The sequence below is a fragment of the Tarenaya hassleriana genome, unplaced genomic scaffold (genome assembly GCF_000463585.1).
Source record: "Tarenaya hassleriana unplaced genomic scaffold, ASM46358v1 Cleome2, whole genome shotgun sequence".
NCBI lineage: Eukaryota > Viridiplantae > Streptophyta > Magnoliopsida > Brassicales > Cleomaceae > Tarenaya > Tarenaya hassleriana.
In genome coordinates, this window is record NW_010965372.1 from 6,209,839 (window position 1) to 6,233,838 (window position 24,000).

General features: G+C 37.9%; 6 protein-coding genes across 10 annotated transcripts; 4 read left to right on the top strand and 2 right to left on the bottom strand.

Moving 5' to 3' along the window:
* The first annotated feature begins 2,370 nt into the window (after positions 1–2,370).
* Positions 2,371–4,698, top strand: LOC104812620 (syntaxin-61). The gene is made up of 8 exons (XM_010539885.2): positions 2,371–2,510; positions 2,897–2,980; positions 3,107–3,220; positions 3,500–3,613; positions 3,768–3,955; positions 4,195–4,285; positions 4,404–4,469; positions 4,558–4,698. The coding sequence occupies exons 2-8, from the start codon at positions 2,927–2,929 to the stop codon at positions 4,666–4,668; spliced, it is 738 nt and encodes a 245-aa protein (XP_010538187.1). The 5' UTR covers positions 2,371–2,510; positions 2,897–2,926; the 3' UTR covers positions 4,669–4,698.
* Positions 4,699–5,412: 714 nt separating this feature from the next.
* LOC104812621 (OPA3-like protein) lies at positions 5,413–7,683 on the top strand. Of its 2 annotated transcripts, none has more exons than XM_010539886.2 (4): positions 5,413–5,801; positions 6,035–6,169; positions 6,705–6,791; positions 7,202–7,683. In XM_010539886.2, exons 1-4 carry the CDS (start codon positions 5,673–5,675, stop codon positions 7,358–7,360), a joined length of 510 nt encoding a protein of 169 aa, XP_010538188.1. In that variant the 5' UTR covers positions 5,413–5,672; the 3' UTR covers positions 7,361–7,683. The 2 variants fall into 2 exon arrangements, with proteins under 2 accessions (XP_010538188.1, XP_019057925.1); XM_019202380.1 differs by having other exon boundaries at positions 5,712–5,801; positions 5,974–6,169.
* A 1,012-nt stretch (positions 7,684–8,695) lies between these two features.
* On the top strand, positions 8,696–11,472 carry LOC104812623 (transcription factor VOZ1-like). 2 transcript variants are annotated; one of them, XM_010539889.1, is made up of 5 exons: positions 8,696–8,821; positions 9,265–9,529; positions 9,656–9,808; positions 9,906–10,410; positions 10,529–11,472. In XM_010539889.1, exons 2-5 carry the CDS (start codon positions 9,299–9,301, stop codon positions 11,062–11,064), a joined length of 1,425 nt encoding a protein of 474 aa, XP_010538191.1. In that variant the 5' UTR covers positions 8,696–8,821; positions 9,265–9,298; the 3' UTR covers positions 11,065–11,472. The 2 variants fall into 2 exon arrangements, with proteins under 2 accessions (XP_010538191.1, XP_010538193.1); XM_010539891.2 differs by having other exon boundaries at positions 8,698–8,821; positions 9,659–9,808.
* LOC104812622 lies at positions 11,422–14,859 on the bottom strand. 2 transcript variants are annotated; one of them, XM_010539888.2, is made up of 8 exons: positions 14,399–14,859; positions 13,906–14,109; positions 13,270–13,761; positions 12,735–12,845; positions 12,412–12,600; positions 12,122–12,325; positions 11,841–11,961; positions 11,422–11,733 (listed from the first exon to the last, which is right to left on the bottom strand). In XM_010539888.2, exons 1-8 carry the CDS (start codon positions 14,777–14,779, stop codon positions 11,615–11,617), a joined length of 1,821 nt encoding a protein of 606 aa, XP_010538190.1. In that variant the 5' UTR covers positions 14,780–14,859; the 3' UTR covers positions 11,422–11,614. The 2 variants fall into 2 exon arrangements, with proteins under 2 accessions (XP_010538190.1, XP_010538189.1); XM_010539887.2 differs by having other exon boundaries at positions 13,270–13,764.
* A 627-nt stretch (positions 14,860–15,486) lies between these two features.
* LOC104812624 lies at positions 15,487–17,246 on the top strand. Its single transcript, XM_010539892.1, has 2 exons — positions 15,487–15,955; positions 16,874–17,246. Exon 1 carries the CDS (start codon positions 15,540–15,542, stop codon positions 15,921–15,923), a length of 384 nt encoding a protein of 127 aa, XP_010538194.1. The 5' UTR covers positions 15,487–15,539; the 3' UTR covers positions 15,924–15,955; positions 16,874–17,246.
* Positions 17,247–19,258: 2,012 nt separating this feature from the next.
* Positions 19,259–22,130, bottom strand: LOC104812625 (WUSCHEL-related homeobox 9-like). 2 transcript variants are annotated; one of them, XM_010539894.2, is made up of 4 exons: positions 21,824–22,130; positions 20,787–21,647; positions 20,162–20,343; positions 19,259–19,458 (listed from the first exon to the last, which is right to left on the bottom strand). In XM_010539894.2, exons 1-4 carry the CDS (start codon positions 21,945–21,947, stop codon positions 19,453–19,455), a joined length of 1,173 nt encoding a protein of 390 aa, XP_010538196.1. In that variant the 5' UTR covers positions 21,948–22,130; the 3' UTR covers positions 19,259–19,452. The 2 variants fall into 2 exon arrangements, with proteins under 2 accessions (XP_010538196.1, XP_010538195.1); XM_010539893.2 differs by having other exon boundaries at positions 20,162–20,346.
* Between the last annotated feature and the right edge of the window lie 1,870 nt (positions 22,131–24,000).

Sequence of the window (24,000 nt, forward strand, 5' to 3'; positions counted from 1 at the left end):
ATATATATATATATGATTCTAGTTATTTATTCGGTCGTGTCTGTAGATAAAGCTTGGTATTATTTCACAAGTAACAGGAAGGTGTAACCATTGATCATAAAAGTAAACGATTTTTGTTTTTTAAATCTTATTTAATTATCTTATATCGTTTTAAAATTAATTTACTTGATCGTTATAATAATTTTAAATAGAAGCCCACATGTTTATCCCACAACTAAGATTTACAGCTACAAATAAGAAAATGAAAACACGTGCATAAGGGAACTATTAAACTATATATACGCACACTAAGTTAACTCTATCCAGATTCCGGTCAAACTTATTTTAACTTGTAACATTTACCAAATATTAGTGTATATCATAAAGTAAATATCACAGTGTCGTGCTCTGATCATATAATAAAGTAAGTTCTATACATCCAATGTGACGTCGTAATTATATTTTTTTACTTTTCCTTTTTGAAATTTGAGTGTGAAAAAATGTTGTTTGGTGGGTAAGTTGTCGGATATTCAAAATTAGTAACAATTAATTGGAGAGCAGCTTTACTTTTTTTTTTTTGCCCCAAAACAAAAAAGTTATTGCTTCTGCAAATTATTTATTACTGTTGTAAAAGTTTGTCTGGTAATTCTCGTAAAGGTATTAAACCTGATATATATATATATATGTGTGTGTGTGTGTGTGTGTGTGATGCTTGATAAGGTGACACCAAATAATTATTATCTTTTATGTTATTTTTAAAACCCCTTGGGCATACACGTTAGTTATATGTATAGCATTTAAATGATAAAAAACGAGTTATGGATTCTCCTAAGAAAATCTCATACTTCATATAATGCGATAAAAAAAATATTTTGGGTAATAATAATACTTACAAACGTTAAAATCCATGATTAAATGATTCGATACTAATTTTAACAAAGAAATATAATATATATTAGATAAATCTTCGGAATGTTACATTTTTTATAAATTTTAAAATAAAAAAGTAATAAACCAACAACGTGAAATAAAATATGAAACCAGCGACTAAACGATTCCGAATGCATTTATCAAATAATAGAACTCAACGAAACGGCGATGAACTCAATCGACATAATCTTCATATTAATTTTTTTTTTCATAAAGCATATGTTATATTAATATTAATGTATGTAATAAGAAAATAAATTAATTTATGGGATCTGCAAGATAGGCGTTGTCTGCTGTTTTCACAACAGTGTAAAAAACAAAGTTGTTGTCATCATAAAAATGGTAAAATATTTAAAAACTAATATATATATATATATATATATATATATATATGTGTGTGTGTGTTAATATTTGATAAATAAAAAATTTATTTTTAAAATAAAATAATAAAAACATGTCATCATCAGGAGCCAGAGATCCCTCGACTTTTACGCGGGTGCGTTTCTCTCTCTCTCTCTCCACTGTTTTGTCCGAGCTTCATCGTACTTTTAGTCACGTCAGTCGTTCTTCACGCGCACATAAAGCGATTTTAACCACGCGCTCATCTTTACCTGCCACGTGTCATATCATTCTAAATCTACCGTCCGATGCGTTTTGTGGGAAAATAATCCGGGACTGTCTTAATTCGCGTAGGCGGGGCCCAGAGGACTCGGTTGACTCGCGCCCCAAGGCGTTGATCGTGACACGTGGCAAGTGATATGCGCGATGAGTGTGGGACCCACGTATTGCTTGCCAAAAGGGATTAGACCTGTCGTTGTCTGTGATCAGAAGCTGTCGAGTGTCGAGGCCCTTTTGGTTTTTTTCAATCACGGGACGAGTGGTCTCCTACGCTTGGACACGGGAACCGGTTTGAATCCAAAAATCGGTTATTGGAAGCAACGAATATGGATACGGAGATCATGACGAAAATCCGATCTTTGGATTTTAATTCAAATATTAAACCACAATAATTCATATTTATAAATTCTCTTAATTCATTGTTTATAATCTCTTTTTTCCCGCTCTCTTTTCTGACGTCAACCCAAAACCAAATATTTTTATGGGTATTTAAAACTTTAATATATGCATAATATAAATATAATAGTTTTCACATTTAACACCCAAGTAACATTAATTTAATCTCTATCGGTTGTTTTCGGATTTGTTTTTACCATTTCAAAATTTATTAACCCAAACATTATTACTTTTTCGACCCTAATAGCTAATTAAGGAGAAAAAATAGTATGATTTTTCTACCGTCGGAAAGAAAAGTCACAACGGGCCATTTTTGGGCTCACGTCCAATACAACATAACGGGTCATCTCTAAGCCCAAGTAAGATGGGCCATTTTAGTTTCTTCAAAATTTTAATTTATTTTCTCCATTATTCCATGAAATGGAAATACGTGGCTTCCTCCGACTCATCCAGAGACTTCGGAGAAGATTTATCAGAGTCATCAAACTTCGAAGCTTCGTCTCTGCGGATCTTTCCTCGTCAGATTCAGAACTGCCGCTTCATCCTGGAGGTCGATTCTGCCGGTATCGGAAAAATTTTCCCGGAAGGTTTGTGTCCCTAAACTCCAACGAATTCTCGAGAAGTTTTTCTCGATAGATCTCTCGGCGAAATCTCGATTTTCGGTTGATTTTAAGATCTGCGCCCGTAATCCTCCTGTTTTAGGGTTTCTTTGTTTCTGTCTGGACAAAATTATTGTGAAATGTATCCATGATCGCGAGAATCTTCCTCTGTTTGGTCGGAAAACTTTTGATTCTGCCTTTTTGTGGTAAATTGTCCTGCCTGTAGCCTGATCAGTCCATTTTTTTCGCAGATTTGCTCTGTCGAATAATGATCTATTGTACTTGGAATGCAGAATTCTCATTCTTTGATTTTTTATTTATTTAGTTTTGCCGATCATTGAAACTTGATTATGCTACGTAACCTTTCTTTTCAGTTACAGGTTAGCTTAATCTGTTGGTTCTAAATGTCTTCGGCTCAAGATCCCTTCTATATTGTGAAAGAGGAGATCCAAGAATCCGTAAGTTTCGAGTCGGATTTTCCAAAACCATTGCTACGGATCTCTGAACCCGGCGTTCTGGAATAGAACTACCGTGTTTATCTTACAATGAGTAATGTTGGGTTTGGCTAATGGATCCTATGTCAGATTGATAAATTACAATCTAATTTTCACAAATGGGAGCGTATTCCGCCTGACACGGGGGAGCAAGTGCATCTGACGAAGGAGCTTCTTGCTGGTTGTGAGAGCATCGAGTGGCAGGTACTCGAATCTTGTAGCGCTGTAGTTAATTGATTCTGGTACGTTGAGGAATGTGGTTTGGATTAGAAGATGATTTCCATTGTTTCGAGTGTTTTCAAATTTTGTCAGTAATCGAATATGGTGAAGCATAGGAAATTGGACTCTGAGTTGATTCTATAGAATGCAAAAGACCCATAATCTCTGGTCCTTGATTGTTTGATAAACAGTCTGATGGAAGAAATTCATCAGCCAACTTGAAGTAATTAAACGGATACTGAAGATATCCTTATTGATAGGAAGGTGGATGAACTGGACAAAGCAATCACTGTGGCAGCCAGAGATCCTGCATGGTATGGCATCAATGAGACTGAGCTGGAAAAACGTAGGAGATGGACTAGCAATGCTCGTACACAGGTATGTCTCTAGGTATGCAGAGGGTAGTGTAAGAGAGTATATTCTTTAACTTCTCTATCCCTTCTACTCTACTGTCCTTTCCGCTTCCATTTTGTGTAAGTGGTGGAAGTTCGGTTTGGTTGTTGTTTGATGAACATTTATTGCATTTCGTTAGGTTGGAAATGTGAAGAAATCCGTTTTAGCTGGAAAGAGTATTTCCGGAGCTGCTGGAGCAAGTGAAGTGCGCCGGGAGCTGATGAGAATGCCAAATTCAACCGAGACAGATAGATATGATCAGTATGGGTCACAAAATGATAACGACTTTGCACAATCGGAATCAGACAGACAACTGCTGCTGATCAAGTATAGATTTTTGTTTATCAGTTCAACATTGCCTATATTTTCCCCCTATATGGAGTAGCTGGGATTAGTGGCATTAACGGAAAAAAGAAATGGAATTCCTTTGCAGATGAATATAAAACAAATATCTGATCAAAGATTAGGTTTGAATAAATAGTATGGTGAAGTTTCATTCAGATTAGCGTGGTCCGTCCAGCCTGTGTAGAGCATGTTGTGACGTGGAATCGTTTATCCTATTGTAGGCAACAAGACGAGGAACTGGACGAGCTGAGTAAAAGCGTACAGAGGATTGGAGGAGTAGGCCTCACTATACACGATGAACTCGTTGCACAGGTGAGTGATAGTTGTTGAAATTCGTAACTCGACCCATCCCATAAGACACGAAACCGTATACACCAATGTATCCGAAACATAACCTTTGCTTTGTTTTTTTTTTCTGGGGATGTTGCAGGAGAGAATAATAGATGAATTGGGCACGGAAATGGACAGTACAAAGAACCGCCTCGATTTTGTTCAGGTAAACCGTAGAACCAAGCTTTGGAACATGAATTCACGAGGCGAGTGCCGGATAACTAATACAGAGAAAACTGGGTACCATGTTGCAGAAAAAAGTGGGGATGGTAATGAAGAAAGCAGGAGCGAAGGGACAGATAATGATGATATGTTTCCTGGTGGTGCTGTTCATCATCCTATTCGTTCTCGTCTTCCTTAACTAACAATCTCTTTTTTTTCGTAAGTTGAACGAATCCGACGGAACACACGCAAAGAGAATGATCGATTAAAGTAGCTTTCATGTGCGAGACAAAAAAAGTTTGCAGAGGAAATGACGTGAACACAGACTACACGGTGTATGAATGACTCTTTTTAGCGGGCGATATATAATCCGGATTCTATTTAATTGTTTTTTAGATCGTTTTGATTCCATTTGAAAAGAAATTAATCATTGTTCTATAAATATGTGAAACTTTTAGGGAAAAATTTTGAGTATAATACACTTATCACCATGTGAGTTGGGATAAAATTCAAATAAAATATAAAAATAAATCAATTAAAATAATTTTTCGATAAAAGTCTAATATGAATGAAATCGAATATGCCCATTAATATTGGTTAATTTTAACATTTTACAGATTTTTGTTTGTTATTATTTTTTTGGGAAATTTCTATAATAAAAACCTTCAATTATCATGAAAAATTCTAAAATTTCCAAAACTATATAACTAAAAAGATGTGACCTTGTCACATTTTTCAACTAAAAAGATATATATATATATATATATATATATATATATGTATATGTGTATTTATACGTATATGCATATATATATATTTAAATTTGTTTTTGGATTTTCCGTTTTTTTCCTTCAAATCTAGTGATGTTTTCCAAATCTATAACACTAAATAATCTCTGGTTTTGGAAAAGAAAAACAGTAAATCGAGCTGCGGCCTCACCAATTAAACCGAACCGAATCAACTACGCGTCCCGAAATCTCCGGGTCTTTTCTTCTTCTTCTCCAAGCAAATCCAAATCCAAACTTCTTCGAATTTTCAAAATCCCATGGAATAAACCCGATTCTTCAAAGCAATGGAGATTTATCTCATTGTGTTAGTGTTATGATCCTGCCCCACACCAATCTCTAGACCGATCGCAATCTTCCGTCTCTCCACAACTCGCGTTTTTCGCCGGCGTTGTCGACTGAGTTTTTGGTTGTCTGCGAAAATGGTGTTGCCGTTGATGAAACTGGGCACTCTCGCTCTGAAAACCATAAGCAAGCCATTGGCGAGCCAGCTCAAGCACCAAGCCAAGGTTCATCCCCGGTTCCGGCTGTTCATCGTCAACGTTGCTCAGGTAAAAATGGAGATCACCCTTTTGTCTTCTGATCCTGATCGAAACACATGAATCATAGCAATTTCTCTTGTTCTATCCATTACTCTCGGTTCTACGCTTCTAGGAGAGACGTTTAGGTTAGATTCGATTCTGTGTAAGAAATCGTGTCGGGGAAGTTCAAGCTTGTGTGTAGATTCTGGGTTCGATCGTTTGTAATGTGGAGTTCGTATGTGCTGTTCGAAATGGGTGACCAGAGGAACCATAGGTTTACGACACAAATGCAAAGAAGGATATATGGGCATGCGACGAACGAGGAGATTCGTCCCTTGAACGAGGAAAAAGCTGTCCAGGCTGCTGCAGACCTCATTGGAGAGCTCTTTGTCTTTGCGGTAATGCCTCTCTTCCATCTTTCTCATGCTATCATGTCGGTTCAGGTGACTTGGCGGGGAGTATTGTTATTTGGGAATGCCTTTCTTTAGTCTTGTTCTATCTTATGAATGAATGGCCACTTGTTTGATGCTAATGGCTTGTTTGCATTTGCGGGGGAGATGAAACTTGGGGAAAAAGAACCGCCCTTTAGGCTTTATGCTCTCATCATTTGTTTTGCTGTTTCGTTGGGAATTTGATCCAAAATATACGATATTCGTTCGAGTCGTAAGAACAATCCTCATATAGAGGAAATCGAATCGGGTGTTTATCAGAATGGTGCTGTGAACATGTAAAGTGCTTGCAGCAACAATCATATGACAACATAAGGTATTTCCCTGTTATTGAATACCTTGTGTAAGTGGGTGTGAACCATGGGATTTTGATGTGTTTTTTCAGCTTTCTTCATACGCTCCAATAATTTTGGATCTCACATTCATATATTTTGGTGGGAAAAAGTTTGTCTAGGGTCATTTCAGTTACATTCCATATGAACAGGTTGGTGGAGCTGTTGTCATCTTTGAGGTGCAACGAAATGCTCGATCAGAAGCAAGGAAGGAAGAAGCACGCAAGAAAGAAATCGAGGTAAACAAGAACACTCTTCATAAACACATTTATCTATGTAAGAAGGAGAAGGGGTTTAGCCTTTTCAGACATCCCAAGTTGAGAATCTTTTACTCCTGTTGGAAGAATTGATTCTTGTTCCATTATGCTTTCAGCATTACGTTCGGGGATTGCCATCTGTTTGAAGGGCACAATCATAACGTACCCGAACAGAAAGAAGGCCAAAAATACATGCTGTTTATGAATTGTTATCATATTATGCTCTAAGAGGCAATAACCTTGACTGTGTTGGCTATTCACCGTGTTTGTTCCAGTTACCACTAAACAGAAGTAATTTTCCATCACTCCTATGATATCACACCGAAAAAAACATATTTTTTGTTTTAGTTGTCGGTTGATTCAAGTTATGGATGGGATCTCTCTTGTTTCAGGAACTGAGGGCAAAAGACGAAGAGCTGGAGAAAGACTTCACATTTCTAAGGAACAAAATCGAGGAACTGGAGAAACTTGCTAAATCACGGGGACTAAGTGGTATATTCCACTTGAAACAATCCAACACAGACGACGGCAAATCAGCAAAACCGAGTTAGATCATCTATCTGCCAAGACTCTTGAAAACATCCTCTGAATTTGGTGGTAAGAACGACATGGTAACGATTCTTTAACAGCTCGAGAAAGTTTAGTTCTGTCATATGACGAGGAACACCTTGATCGACATTGCTATAACGGAAATTTAATAAGCCGAGGGATCGAAGTTTCGATGTCTGATTGTTGCTGCAAGCTCTAGTTTGGTTGGCTGAAGCATTTTTTGCTTGGAACCATCACATGTGTTTAGGGTTTACAGACAATAAGGCTTAGGAAGTAGAAACCTTATGATCATTTGGTAATGAGATTTTGAATGGTTCAGAATTCAGTGTAGACAGATTTCATTACAGAATAAATTAGTATAATGGTTAGGCCTTATAATATGAGAAAGAAAACCGTATCCCATAATTTTTGTTACATTAGTCTCTACCATTCCTCAGATTTTTTTTTTAAAAATTTAGTGTTGTTTAAATCGAATGATACAATAAAAAAAAATGATGGATACAATTTAATAAGTCTGGTATCTAAGTTTAAAGAACATTAAATGATACAGGGGAGAAAACTAGACAATATGAAAATTTAACATTATTATAATCCTTATTGAGAGATTTTTTATTACGTATATATATATATATATATATATATTCGTTTTTATCAATAATAATAACAATAACCATCTTTACAATTTACAAATTGATAAGGAACAATTTAACAAGATGGTTTCTGATGCATCCAATATATGAAGAGAGGAATATAGAGAAGTGATAATTGGTGAATCTAAATATTAAAGATTATGTGATATGAAAACATGGATCACAAGATGGGAATATGGGGATGATGGAGAGAGCAGTGGAAGAAAAAAGGCTCTTTATTCCTTCCTCCTTTCCAAATTTTACAATCACGTATTCTAATCTCTTTATTTATTGCATTTTCTCCAATTTGATAATTTATATGATCCTTATCCCAATGTTTTCATTCGTTTTTTCCATCTCAAGTCTGAAATCCATAATTTTATTATTTTGAAATTTAATATAAAAACGTATATTTTATTTTAAAAAAAAACTTATAATCCATCCATTCATCAGATTTCTTTAATCCCCAAGTGATGAAATTTCCAACAGTTATTATAACTCTGAATTGTACTAAAGAATCACTAAAAATTTTAATGCGATTTTATGTTTCACCCTCGAAATTCGATTAAATTCGATAGCAAAATCGAGGTATTTATAGTTTTATTTCATAAAGGTATTCGTTTGCATTTTTGCCAGTTCACTGTATATTCTCGTATTTATTTCTCATATTTTTTTCCTCATAAAAGGAATTTAAAAAAAAATCGAGGCTGAGAACCAACCGAGACATACAGTTTCCATCATTTTGTGTCGTGTCCGAATATTTACTCTGCTTTACAGTTCTTTTTCCGAATTGAAAATTTTCTCGCCTGCCTTAGGTTTTGCTCATACAGTAAGGTGATTTCTCGTGTCCTAATCTCTTCTCCTGGGTCGGGTTGTTCGAAATTCTTTCGTCTTTTGCTGTTGGGTCGAGCTCGATCTGTTGTGGTTTTGATTTTGTGTTCTTAAGCTGTTTGAGCTTGTGGGTTTAGTTGTAATAACCTCTGACATCGAGACAAACTGGTTATCTTCTCCTTAGCAGTTGTGATCTTAACTCTCGTTTCGATTTGTACTGTCTTTATGATCGTTTAGTTCATGTTTAAGATCCATTTTCAGGTGATTCTGTTTTTCAATGGACTTTTACTGCGATGTGAAGTTGTGTTATTGCTTTCTCTGGTTATGTTGTTCTTGTTTCTGGAATCTTGGCATTATATTTCAACCTATGGTTCCAAGCCGATCAAAAAGTTCCATTCTTGCTGCTGTAAGAACACAAATTTGTCTGAAACATTTGGTTGATTTAGGTTTGGATAAAGTTTGGTGGGGAGGGAGATTCATATGACGGGGAAGCGGATCAAGACTAGTTGCGTATCTGCTTCTCACAAGCTGTTTAAGGACAAGGCGAAGAATCGGGTCGATGATTTGCAGGGGATGCTAACGGATCTTCAGTTTGCTCGGAAAGAGAGCCGTACAACTGACGTAACTCTGCTCGAGGAGCAAGTTCATCAGATGCTTCGTGAATGGAAAGCCGAGCTCAACGAGCCATTCCCGGCTTCTTCCTTTCATCAAGTAAAAGCATCTCTCTGTTATGGAACCTACACTGCAGTAGTTTCCTTCTGATGGCCGTATCTTTTAGTTTCAGTCCACATTCCTTCTTTTCCATTCTCGACGTAACGATTCAGAAGCTTTTGTTAGCAGGGCGGTGCTTTCGGGTCGTTCTCCTCAGATATTTGTCAGTTGCTGCAGCTCTGTGATGAGGAAGACGATGCAACAAGCAAGTTAGCAGCTCCAAAACCCGAGCCCTCTGATCGTGTTCTTGAAGTTGGAAATAACTATATCTTCCAAGGGGTGAGTGTTAAATGGTTATACCGATGCTTTCAGCTCTTGCAAAGAGCATGTTATCTTTTGGCATGCCCAAGGGCTGTGGTGAATTATTTTTTGTCAGGGATATGATTTGGTTCAAGAGAAGCCGGAAAACGGGTTTCCGTTGCCTGATCATTGCAAAGACTTCGACGGGTCAGCTCATTTGGAATATCATCATCAGTATGATCTGCAATTAGAGCTTGAACCAGACTTCAACAATGGTGGTTTCATGGATGGTACAGGTTATGGTGGAGAGGAGAGCTTACATATCTCTACTCTCATGCCGCCGACTATAAGTATATGCCCTCCCCCCTCCGCGTTCTTGGGCCCGAAATGCTCGCTCTGGGATTGCCCTAGGCCGGCGACTCTAGGGTTTGACTGGTTCCATGACTACTGCAGCAGCTTTCATGCTGCGCTTGCCTTCAATGAAGGCCCACCCGGTATGAACCCTATCGTCCGTCCTGGAGGCATTGGCCTTAAAGACGGTCTGCTTTTCGCCGCCCTTAGTGCGAAAGCCGACGGGAAAGATGTCGGTATTCCCGAGTGCGAAGGAGCTGCTACTGCTAAATCTCCATGGAATGCTCCTGGTAGTAGGGCTTTGCTTGCTTCTGTTCTGTGTTTAGTTAGGGTCTCGATTTTAGGTTTGAGTTTTAGGGTTTTGATCCTTGTTTCACAAAGATTTTCTCGGTGTTCTGTTAACTGCAGAAATCTTCGATCTTTCGGTATTGGAGGGTGAGATCATAAGGGAGTGGCTGTTTTTCGACAAGCCGAGAAGGGCTTTCGAGAGCGGGAACCGGAAGCAAAGATCCTTACCGGATTACTGCGGGCGTGGCTGGCACGAGTCCCGGAAACAGATCATGAACGAGTTCGGAGGCCTGAAAAGATCTTACTACATGGATCCACAGCCTCTGCGCCATTTCGAATGGCATCTCTACGAGTACGAGATCAACAAATGCGAAGCTTGTGCCCTCTACCGGCTGGAACTCAAGCTCGCAGCCGTCGGAAAGAAGAACTCGAAGGGGAAGAACTCGAATGACTCGGTGGCTGATCTCCAGACACAGATGGGAAGGCTCACTGCCGATAACAACAAGCGCTGCATCATCAAAGTTCGACCCAAAGTCACCGGAAAAATGCCCGGCCCGAAACCCTATCCTGTTCAGAACATGACAGACCCTACCAACGACGATGACAAGTTACAGTACGGAGTAGCCGAAGAGTATAGTTACCTTGTTGGAAGCTAAGCTTAGGCGATTATTACATCAACTGACCTGAAGAAAACATCAGGTTGAAGCTGTTGCTTACCGTTAATCGTGCAGCAGCTGAAACTACTACTACTACCACCACCACTGCAACTGCATTCGCAGGGGTATTTTCGTACTTTCAACTTCCCCCGAGCTCCCGAGGGAACTATGTACATAACAGGACGGAAGACTATCCCGGAGATTCCGAGCTTGTTGTACTAACACAAAGCAAGAGAACGAAGGTAAAAAAGAGACAACCTTTTTCTGTCTTTTTCGGCTGTTGCATATGAACCGAGAGATTACGGTTGATGATCATTGCCCTCGAACTCGTATATATCGAGATCTTGAAACACGCTCTGTAAAAAATCTTCTCTTATTCTCAACGATATAATGGAGATTTTTCTCATATATTTCACTGATCATGAGGATGCTGTAACAAGAACAGAACAAAAGGGGTTCATATTTTGCAGACTCAGCGTTCAAATCCACGAGCCTATTCTACTTCCATGGAAAGCGTTCATGCAAAACATCAACTTCTTTTTTTTTTAACCTACGGTTGTGGCAAAGGTCTTGCCAGAGCAAAGGGAGAATCTGTGTTCACCGACATTAACAACTCTAAAGCTACTGCCTTTGCCGGGCGGTGACTATCGAGACCTGGTTCGACGAGACCTGCGCAGAAAGAAAGACCCAAATGCAGAACGATTCAATGAACTATATGATCATCGTAACAACATTGAAATCTTCGAACAAAAGAAAAAAAGAGGGTTTTGGAGTACCGGGCGAGAGTTTTCTTCCACCGTAGAGTTCCTTAGCCAAAGGATTCGCAGCCCAGTGATTCACGCCGACCCGACTGGTGGGTTGGAACCCGATTACTTTCCCTTCACCCGATAAGACAACCTGTATGCAGAAGCAAATGGTATCCCAAAGAATAAGCACAAGAACCAACCTTTACAGTATATGTTGCTCGTAAAGAATCAAACTTTCAGGTTTCGATTACAATGCTCTAACCATCTGAAGACATGACGAGAAATGTGCAGAGAATTTTGCCAAGGGTTACCTGATAAGTAGCGATATCCTGTACAGACGCCTTTGTGCCCTCATCGAGCGTCTCCAGAAGAGCTGAGCTCGTAAAGTTGTGATCTTTCAAGTAATCGGGTACTTCTCCAATGGAGGCTCCTACACCGGTTTCTATGGCTATATCCCCGGCCCAACCAAACGTGTCCTTAAGCTTTTTCACGACTAAAGCGCAGAATGAATCCAACTGCTTGGAATGATGTCACAAGTTCAAGTTTTCGGCGAGATGGAAAATATAAATGTGCCCGTAAACAAAATCTGTATAATGCATACCTCTGAGGAATCTAAAGATGGATGAGATATGGGTTCAACTTCTGGAGACAGAACATCCTGATGCTTTCTAAAGTTCTTCCTTCCCTCAATTTGACGAGGAAGCAAGAATTGCGATGAAGCACTCAGAGCGACAAGAAGAATCCCGCTTGCAGCCGTGACAGATATGATTTTCAACAAAGATAAACCTCTCTGCAAGAGAGAATAAGGAAAAACAAAAGTCTAACAGAACCGAATTTGCAGAACAAAGACTTCAAGCATGAAATGATGATGCAAGGCCTCAGACAGGAAAATAGGCGAAATCACAGAAATCTGTGCATCGATACCTTTTTCCCGGGTAAGCCTGCATAATTTCCAACATAATCACAAGGTAGCTGTTTTGTGGGAACCGAGTAAATGTCTTCAAAGTACATATCCAATGTGTCAGCCAATCCAACCTACAGAGGATATAAATGTGTCAGAGAAGAATGGGCATCAAGACATATAAATATTGATTCTCTATTTCGCGGGAAACCTATCGGTATCTATTTGATGAATGCATAATGAAAACTGCATTTTCGAAGGTAGCTAATGTATTACGTCCAAGAATTCTACTCATATTCAAAGAAATAACTTAGCTTAATTCCTGGTCCATGCATCAGTAAATCCGTTGAGAGGTATCATACAATTATGAGTAACCAAGAAAACGGTAAACCAGAAGTTAAAAAAGAGGAGAGACCATCCTATCATAACCATGTAAACATCTCAGGGGAAGATAATCACTGCTGCTATTCCATATCTTACAATCACAAAGCGATCAAGAATGAGAACCAAGACAGAGGAGGGAAAAGAGAAGAAGAGGAAATAGTTGAGATCAGATACCATTTGGGAGTGAGTTAGCAGAACCTCCCACTTATTCCCGCCCGACATTTTCCAGCCCTCGAGTTTTAGGTCCCCCAGTCTAGTGGCGTCAACTTCTAGCCGATATGCAGGCAAATACTCGCTTGCCCAGGTACTAAACTCAGATCCACCGATCTTTTCCAGCTTGGAACTCACAGAGAGCTTCAACCAGTGACTTCTTTCCCTTGGTTCTGAAAGCTTGAAACTTTCTTTCATCGAGTGGAAATACTCGAGCAATTGCTTGGCATTCTCGACTAACTCATCATCAAATAACTTATGTAAGACAACCGAGCTGTCCCTTGAAGCAATCCTTCTATGTTTCCTCAACCACTTGAAAAGGGGGAACACAGTTTTTCCCAGATAATCGTCGAGGAAATGCTTTTCAGTGCTCCGAAGAGCAAATATGCATATAACTTCTGCAATAACAGAGATAACCCGTTCATCGGATGAGCTAAGAGTGAACGATGTAGAAACCTGCTGATACGAAATGCATAAAGAGAACCAAACCTATCAGTATCAAGTTCCACCTGCAGGACAGTGTCAATAGAACATCACAATACTTTTCTCAAGCTACCCCAAACCCAACTGCAAAAAAGCAGGAAAGAAGAGAATTCTAACCTCCCGTGGTTTTTCATAATCACTCATATCTCTTTCTGATCCAGGACCAAACAACACCAGCTGAAAGTTCCAAAGCTGTCGCAACACTACTTGTCTGAATGTCATTGCCAGTATGTTCTTCGACAAATTCCCACCTGAAATATCCTCCGAGAAGGATCTCCGCAGCCTTTTAGCTCGCTCTTTCACTTTCCGAGTAGGTAAGAACTGTCCAAAAAACGATTACCTCGTAAGATTAAATTCTCAAGCATGGAACTTCAGAAGCAATGATTACATCAAAAACTTTAGAATCAGTGAATCTCCACTTCAAAACGCTCATGAATCTTTGTGATATCTCCATACATTACGCGAACACAGAGCGCCAGCAATATGTCAAATATCATAGCGCAACGGAATGAATTTTCGAAAACCCAATACCCAAAAGAATCCGAGAATCTATTAGAAGATCAGCGGAAAACTGCCCAGAAAAGAGAAAATGTTAAGACCCGAAGCTCACCAATCGGGTTGATACAGTAGACTTGGGGTCGGATCCTCCGGGGAAAACCGTCTCAACGACCATAACGGGGACATTGTCCCGGAGGTGATCGTCGGCGGCGTCGCCGCCGTCCGCCGCAGCCGCCGTTAGAGCCTGATCGAAAGCGACGGCTCCGACGAGGCTCAGCCGAGTAAAGTCGTTCTCGTATGTCCTCGCGCATGGAAGTGCCTTGCCGTCGGATTCCGACACGAAGCGGAGGATGTCTTCGTCGGTGGTGGCCGGAGAAGGGTTCGGAGAACAACGACGGAGGAACGGAACGGAGGTTCGCCGGAGAGGTAAAACGGGGAAAAAAGTGAGATTTCGGGAGGGGGAGAGGAGAGAAGAAGTAGGAGCTGAAGCCATTGAAGCGGGGAGTAGGGTTCTTGAAGCAAACCAGAGCTTCTTCGCAAATCACCAAAAAGGCTAATCCTTTTAATTCTCTCCCCAAACAAGCACAAAACGTAAAGTCTTAATCTTTTACAAAACCCACTTATTATTGCTCTTATCATTCCATAGAAACTCATAATCAAAGTCTTTGGTGTCCAAAATTTTTAGGGTGTTCAGAATAAAATCAATAATTACATAATTAATTATCTTTTTTTTTTTGGGTTCAAAATTTCATAAAATTCGGTTATATATTCTCAAACGTTTCCTTTCCGATTTACTCATTTGGGTAATAAGTGTAAATATTAGGTTCTAATTTGAATAATGTGTAAATATCTAAGTATTCTTCGAAAATTTTGAAAATCACGAACAGGGAAAAATTGCAAAACATTCGAATTCAGTTTTGGATGAATGTAAAATCCAAACCAATCTCTACGAATACATGAACCGGCTTATATCTTCCGTCCTCTTAATGTCTTTAGATAAATCTGCCGACCGAACAGCAGTAATATGGTGTCGAAATGCCACGTGTCGTCTACTTAACACGTGGCAGCATTTAGATAAAAGAGCGAATTTACAAACGCAGTTTAAAAGATAAAATTCTGATAATCGTGCTTTAAGTTAGAATGAAACCCGTAATTAACAATAATAAAATAACGAATGATCAAATCGAAATCTTTAATAAAACACCACTGGAGAAACTTTACAAGACATTTTCTTCGAAAGTTCATCGACCAAAATGAGCGAGAAGAACCAAAACCCCAAGGACGCCAAAACACCACAGGATCATCTCCCTCCTCCGTCGAAGAAGCCGATCCCGGAGATAAGTAATGGGTCGAGCTATTCGGGTCAAAGGATCTCGTACCCGAACCCGCCCGACCCGATGAATCCGGATCCCGCGACGCTTAGAGAGCAGTGGAGGTTCGCGATTCGCCAGTACAGTCGATGGTACTCTCAAGCTTGGGGCACGGCGATTCTCGCCGGCGTAACGTTCTTCGCACTTGGTTGGATCATCAAAGGCTCCAATCCTCTTCCTTCTCTCCAATCGGATCCCGGGTCCGGGTCCGGGTCGGATTCCAAGTCGTCGTCTTCGGATTCTCCCGGTCGCAGCGAGGGAAAATGACACTGGGTCAGCGACACCTATCTGGTTTCCCGGTACGATTCTTGGGTTTCTCTGCTTGATTTGGATTTCTAATTAATATGAGCAATGTGAGTTTGACCCGTGAAGTTTTAGGATTTTAGGGTTTTTTTTGCCTGGATTCAGCTCAGAACTTCTCGTCCATTAATGGTTTTTTTTCCATGTATTTCATGGAAAAGAGTTTGTAACTGGCACTAGCAGAGCGAAGCAACTGGTTTTGAAGAGTCCACAACGATATTGATGACGTTAATCGGGAATGCGAGAACCCATTTGAGAAAGATTTGATCTTGATTCATAAATTTTCAACACCCAATCAAACCGTATAGAGTATGCTCAATTTTTATACCTGCCACTGTTCAAATCAGTGTCGGAATTCCAGGAATGTTCTAATGACTTGTAATTAGAAATCCTGCAATTGTCATAAGTTCAATGGGGGAAGTGGTCTGTTTGATCCAAGAAGAAAGAAACTCGAGAGTGTGTATGGATGGCTTGATCCTCTCTCGTGGTTGCCTATGGATATGATTATATCGGGATTACACTACAGACTATATCAGTGCTTGTTTGTTCCACTTCCTTTTCTTCGAGGACTGGAGATAGATGTCTTTGTTCCGAGTGAATGAGCGGGTTTCTTACATCGGTTCTGGAACTCTAAACCGGATGCAAGTTAGTGTCCTAGAACCATTGTTGCTGTGTTCGGATCGTGTGTTTTGGCTGATCCGGCTAAGCTTGTTCTGTTCCACCCCAGTGTATGAAACAGGTCTTTGTAGAACATTTAGGTATGTTTATATTCAAGTTCTTAGAAAGGGCTGGTTCCAACATTAAGCGTATGATCTTATCATTAGTTTTCCAAGCTAGGCAGGTTGAATATCATTATCTCCTTCCATGAGGAATACTTGCAAAAAAAAAGCTGTTAATCTCTTAATCTCTGACTGCAGAAGAAACTGCCCGAGTAGTTGTGGAGGGAAAACGCAGCACCCGGCAACATGTTGCCGCCGTCTTCTGTCGTGTTTACTACAACAAGGAGATCTGTTAGAAGTGAAGCCCAAAGCAAAGGCATTGTAGAGTTAGTGTGGTTTGGACAACTGGTTTTGTCTGAGAGCGCCTGAAAACTTTGTTGAATGACAGAATGTACAATCCAATAATGCAGAAAACAAAGAACTGTCCAGCTAGAGCAGAATAAAACGTTTATTTTTCGAATTTTTGGTTCGGATTTAATTTTCGGTTTTAGTATAAGTTGTATATCGAATTTGATTGGAACAGGGTCGTATGTTCATATATCACGATCTTGAAGAGGTAATGGTAATCGTCTTCTGCTCGATGTTGCTTGAATCGATGTGTCCTATTGGTGATTGCCTTTGCTTTCCCTAAGTTTCTTTTCGTGGAGTTTCTTTCGGACAAATGTTATCCATAGATGGTTTACTGACTGTTCCAAGGATTTTGGAAGACAGACGAATCTCCAATCGGATTTTCTGTTCACTTAGATCTTTTTTTTCCTTCTGATTTTTGTTTTTGTTGTATTATGTTCTGTTTCTTTGTCTTCAGCGTTAGGATCCAGAAAATTTGACGACAGGATCGATCCGTAGAGATTTAGTGGAAAATCTCCAAATAAAATTAAAATAAAACAGTGGAAAATCATACAAATGATTAGATTTTTTGTGTAAACGTGAGGGGAGGAACAGGAAAATGAAAGTGACTGGGGGATCTGAAACTGAATGAATGGTCGAAGTGGTGAGCATATTTAATATTTAATTATACTGTTTTTGTGTCAGTTTTGCACGTAAGAGATATTGTCTCCACTTGGTGAATCTACAGTTCACTCGGGCTATGGTTTTTCACCTTTAATTATAACCTATATATATATATATATATTGCCAAAATGTTTTTGCATTGATAATGAGTATTGTTTTTTTTCTATGATATTTCATATTACATGGCACATTTCACCAATTAGTGATGATTTCTCATTGTGATTATTATTTTCCTATGATATTCGGATTAATTTCATATTTTAGGAAACTATTTGAAACATTTCAATTTCTCGATATTAAGATATTGTATACATTAGATTGGGATGTTGTCGTATATATAATTGGTCTATACTGTTCATTATATATAATTGTAATTACATAAAGGGAAGGAAGAAAAAAAAAACAAGAAAATATTGATGAAGACAGTTTCTAATTGAGATCTGTCTGGTTCGGACAAGCAAACCTTTTGCTTAAAAAGAGACGTAATATATATATATATATATATATATATATATATATATATATATTGTGACATGTCGACGATGATTGAATGGATGACTGAGTGAGGCTGTTCGTCCATCCATTCCACTGTGCGCATTCTAATCTGTAGATAGATTTGGCGTAATGTTTATAATCATTTTGACTAATATATAATTAAACAAATTTATATTTTCAATTACACAAATTTAAATAAATTCATGTCAACACGCAAAATGATATAGACATCCACCATTAGCATTTAGAGTGCGCAATAACATATGTACGTCGAGCAACATGAACTAAACAGTGGAATATAGTACGTGCTTAACATCTGCGTGTGATTTGATATTACATTTCAATTTATTTATTTTTGCGCTTTTTTTTTTACGTTTGATTTAATCGAACAAGCATATATGGACCCCTACATCATTTGCATTTTCTGTAAGTATGGTTATATATATATATATATATATATCACAAAATGGTATGAAATCAATCCATAAACTATGATGTCGGCTCGGAGAATTGAATTCAGAGGATTAGTGTAATTTATAGAGTTCAGAAATTGAATTTAGAAAATCTAAAGAATTGAAAATTTATATGAACAAGTTTGAATACACAGATTTAAAAAAGTGTTACGAAAATTGAAAATTTAAATTTCTAAAAAAAGCTGGATATTTGAGTAGATAAAATCAGAAAATATAAAAATTAATTAATTTTTGCATGATGACCCTTTTTGGGCATCGGTTACGTGCGTAACGTTTGTATCTTTTTTCCAAATCCCACATGCATAGGGTCAACATTCCCAGTCTCCGCAAGAAATCTTGCATCATCATCATATACATACATCCATATATATATACATATATATATATATAATAACACATGAAACTAAATCACTTTCGCATTGGGTTTTGTGAAACTTGTGAGTTACTCATCTCGAAAACCATTGATTGTATATGTTTTATATGTAGACGTACGTTATGAGGATATAATATTATATATTATATATTTATACGTGAGGTTGAGAAATGACATAATAAGAACAGTAGATGATATATATATATATATAAATTATAAAGCAACCTGCGGATAAGGAAAAACATTGGTCCACACCACAACCCTACGAGTTTAATGCTCTGTCCCAAACTCATACATCATAACGTCACAAGGAGCAACTAAATAATAAACCCTACTATTTTATGCATAACCAGAGAGAGAGAGAGAGAGAGATAGAGCCAAGTGTTTTTTTTGCTCAAACCAAGTCTTTCACAGCTTCGGTGCCTCTAAATCTGCAAAAAGAAAAAGAAGAATTTCGAAATCAGCAAATAAATTTAATTCTTTGGACCGTTTGATGAATTTGTGCACTACATCTACGTACATTTTCACTAATTAAACCGATTAACACTCGAACATTTAATGTTCGTTATCAACTTTGGTGACATTCTCTTGCATTACACATATCGTGAGATTTGCATCCTTCTGATCAAGTGAACTAGACCTTGATGGTGCATTACCAATTAATCCATCGATATATATGTACCCCATATATATATATATCCATATTGCTTTCACTATATATATGTATATATATACACACGTATATATATCCTCGAAAAGATCGTAACACATAGAGATTTTACCAAAAAAGTCAATGCTAAGCGCATTGTGTAGATAAATTGGGTTTGGTCAAACACTGTCGAACTAATCAAGCCAAACAAAGTTGTCTCCCCGCATGCATTTATCCATTTTAGATCCCCAAAAAACAATAAAAGACCTAAACCCTAGATTCACACCTACACTTCAAAACTAACCATTTAAACCACACGCATATTACACACTTACATATATATGCACATACATAAAGGTGTAATGCAATATTACTGTTTTTTACCCCAAGTGATTCGCCGTTAAACCAATTTTAACAGCGTTAAACAGGGTTTAATTAAAAGAAGAGAAATGGAGAAAATTGATGAAGAGAGTGAGGGATATGACCAGATAGTAGGAGGCACCGTGTTGGAGAGGGTGAAGCAAGAAGCCGTTTTCGTCGGCGAGAACGGGTTGCCCGGCCGAGTCGATCAGCACCGCCTCTTCCGACCCGAACGCCTCTCTCACGTTGAACGGCCTTGACATCACTTCTAGCTCCATCTCGTTGATAAACACCGTTATTTTCCCCGCTGCTGTTAAATTATTTGTTACAATATATATATATATATATATATATATATCAGTACCAAATTCGCAGTAATTAATTTTCACCAAGATATAAACTTTTTGTTATGGGGCAAAGTATTTGAACTTTTGTAACAATATAATCTCCAAGATGTGGATCTTATTGAAACCAATCAAACTACCCATGTGGATTATAAAGCTTGTGCATTACATGAAGGTAAATCTATGTGAATATTCTAAAGATTTTATTGCAAAAGATCCGCAACACTTTAAACAACCATATATAAATATATGTTACTCAATCTATGCATTGCATGACGTATCTCAAAAGTGTTGTTACTCAATCTTGTCGGTTTTTTTGTTGACACGAAATTTATGGTGCATAGAAACAGAAAATTTTCGAGCTAATTAAAGAGAAGAGGGTTCTTCAAAGGGTCGGTCTCCTTACCTTGAACATGAAGCTGATGATGATCAGAAACCGATGGAACAGTAGCAGAAGCCGAAGTAGGAGAAGGATTAACGAACAAGTTGTTGTAAGGCGAACTGGTCTGAGTAGTGATCGAACTCGTTGTGTAAGAAAGATGATCGTGTGGTTGCTGCAACATCTTCATCCTCACCTCTTCGTGTTCTTTCACACTTAAGTTCGTCCCATAACTCACGCTATTCATTATCTCACTCAGCAAAAGCCCCGTACAAGGCCCAGCCGCAGCAACCGGTTTCTGCTCTTGAGCCGCAATGTTACTCATCATTTCGCCAGAGACAAATCCTAACTCTGACCCTCCGGTGAAACCCTCGAATCCTCCGACTGTTGCCATGGCAGAAACCGGGAAGAGAAAGGCCGGCTCGGTAGGAAGCATACCGAGAGCCGGGTTACTTTCCACGGTAACCGAACCGACTTTTGGCATAGCAGACGAAGAATTGCCACCGAGAGAGAGATTGGTGCTGTTGATAGTGTTGGAATTGGTGTAATTCTTGGTCTTGTAGGGTTCGGTGGAGGATTTGGGGGATGAAGAGGAGGAAGATGATGAAGGGGAAGCCGAGTTTTGTGGTCGTGCCTGAGTAGAGGAAGCGTGTTTGGAGTTGTGGAGGACACGGAGTTTGTGTTTGCTTCGAGACTTGCGGTTCTGAAACCAGTAGAAGACATTGGCATCACCTACTTGTCCGTATTCCTGAAGCTGTGCCCTAATCCTTCTGATCTCATCTCTCGGTGGATTCACCATCCCCGAGTTGAAGATTGCTTCGAGAATCCGAATCTGCTCCGGTTTCGGATTCCACCTCGGCTTAGGCTCCGGACTCCGTTCTTCACACCCTTTTGAAAGAAAACGTTACACATAAATCGAATTAGTCGGACCAAAGGCACATAATTCACTAATCTTGTGTATATGCAAATGCTTAGAACTTGTGAAACAACAAAAAGAAAGTGAAAGATTGAAGATTTTAGGAAATCGGGTTTGAAGGGTTTTGTTCATATATATATATATATACCTGAAGAGAAAGGAGATGGCCTTGAAGGCAAGAGAGGTGAGTTGATGTCGTTTTGCCACTGGTGATGGTGGTGATGAGGTTTGGATTTGAACATGCTTGGCCAGTGCCTGTTCGAAGAAGCCATGGTTTCAAGAAGATAGGCGGTTGTCTTGTCTGGGGATATGTATGTGTTTATATATGTGTGGAAGTGATGATGATGATGATGATGATGGTGGTGTCTTGATATGATATATCAGAATTTAGACGCAGAGTGGAAACAGAAATGCTAAAGCAAAAGGGGTTTTAGGGCACTTTCTTATAGCCCCACTTCTTCACCTATCCCTTCCACATATGCACCTCTTCACATCATTTATTACACAGTCATACCCATATCTCTTACACTCTATATCTATGTATCTGTATATATGTATCTACATCTGTATATACGTATGTCAAATTAGAAAAAGACAAAATCTTTTTCCATTTTTTTTATAGTAAAAATTCGGTTTTCTAGGGAAAGGGTTTTCTTTTTATTATTTTTGTGGTTATGAAGAAAAGCATCAGAATGTATTATGAAGTTTCTATATATATAAATATTTCGTTAAAAAAAATATATATATATATATATTTAACTAAATCCAATATAAACTCTTGTTATAAAATTAAAAGTAATTACGAATTGCAATTAAAAATGAGTATAATTAGTTTTTTTTTTTTAAATGCTCTCATTCTAAATATATAAATTGACAACCTCAAGGGTTGGCGTACATGACTGGTGAAAGGGATTGTTCGGAATATTAATATATAACATAATTACTTAGGTTAGTAAATTAAATTCTACGAAAAAGACCAACAAAAAATACGACAAACATATATTTAATACAAAGTCTCTTTAATTATAGGAATCTATATATATATATATATATGATGTAAATTATTCCGTTGAGGTTGGAACGATTCTTAGGGGTGAATCTTTAATGCGAAAACCCATCCCCTTCTTCTTCGTCACGACTGTCTTTGCATTGAAACCGAAATTACTTGCCTGATTCATCAAAAGTACGAACACGAATTTCTTCAGAGATTGAAACAGTAGATTCTTTCATTACACTCCTTGTTTGGTTCTGAATTAGAATTTCTATTTATTTCTGTTTCTGACATCTCCTTCAAATTTATAAAAAATATATAAAAAAAAGAACGAAATTATAACATTAAATTGAACAAGACAGAATTAGGGATTTTCCACCTTTAAAAAAATACGAATTATTTATACGAAGATGGACTACTACTACTACTACGTCTATTTATTATTATCATCATCATCATCATCATCATGATCAGGCGCAGGAGCCAGGAGGAGAGGATTCTCTTGGTCACCTTTGGCTTTAAATTCGGAGGTAGACACGGGGCCTGTTTGGATGTGTGGATACTCTGTACTGGGAGCCAAACAACCACGTTTGGATTTTTCAGATATTATTAAAACATTTTTTTTAAATAAAACACAAGGAGAAAAAACTTTGAAAGGAGGTATAGTAATTGCAAAGGAAATTAAGGTCGTTTTTTTTTTGGATTGACTCGAGGGTCTTTGTTCATCGTTCCCCCATTAATTAATTAAATAATTAATTTAGTATACATTGAAATAAATTTTCAGTTTAATTATAACAAAACAGTTTACATTTATTAATTCATTCTCGAAACGGTATTTTATTATCTCCCTTTTCACATTGATCCTAAACATTACGCGAAACAGGAGCATTGTAATAGCAACCACGTTACTGCATGGTGTTGACCGGTGTTTATGACTATTTATTTTGCATGTAAACTTAAGATAACCAATAGAAACAAAGTACATATCTTTATTTGAAACATGGAATTTCGGTTTAGGAGTAATATATAATTGTATCATGATCGAATTTGATTTTGAAACGGTTGTGTATAATGTTCAAAAATCAATAGTTTCCAATAATTTTTTTTTTGTTTATAACTAAATTTTATTTTGTAAATTATATTTCAATACATGACATGAATAATAGATTTGGAAAAATCCTATTTCAAACAATTTTAAAATAAATCTACATCTTTTTGGGTAATCTAGCTATAAACAAGACAGATAATTCTTTTTTTGCTTAGACCCTAATCAAAACCTTTGGCATGTTGTTACTTGCTAATTAATGTTTAACAACAACAACAACAACAATAAT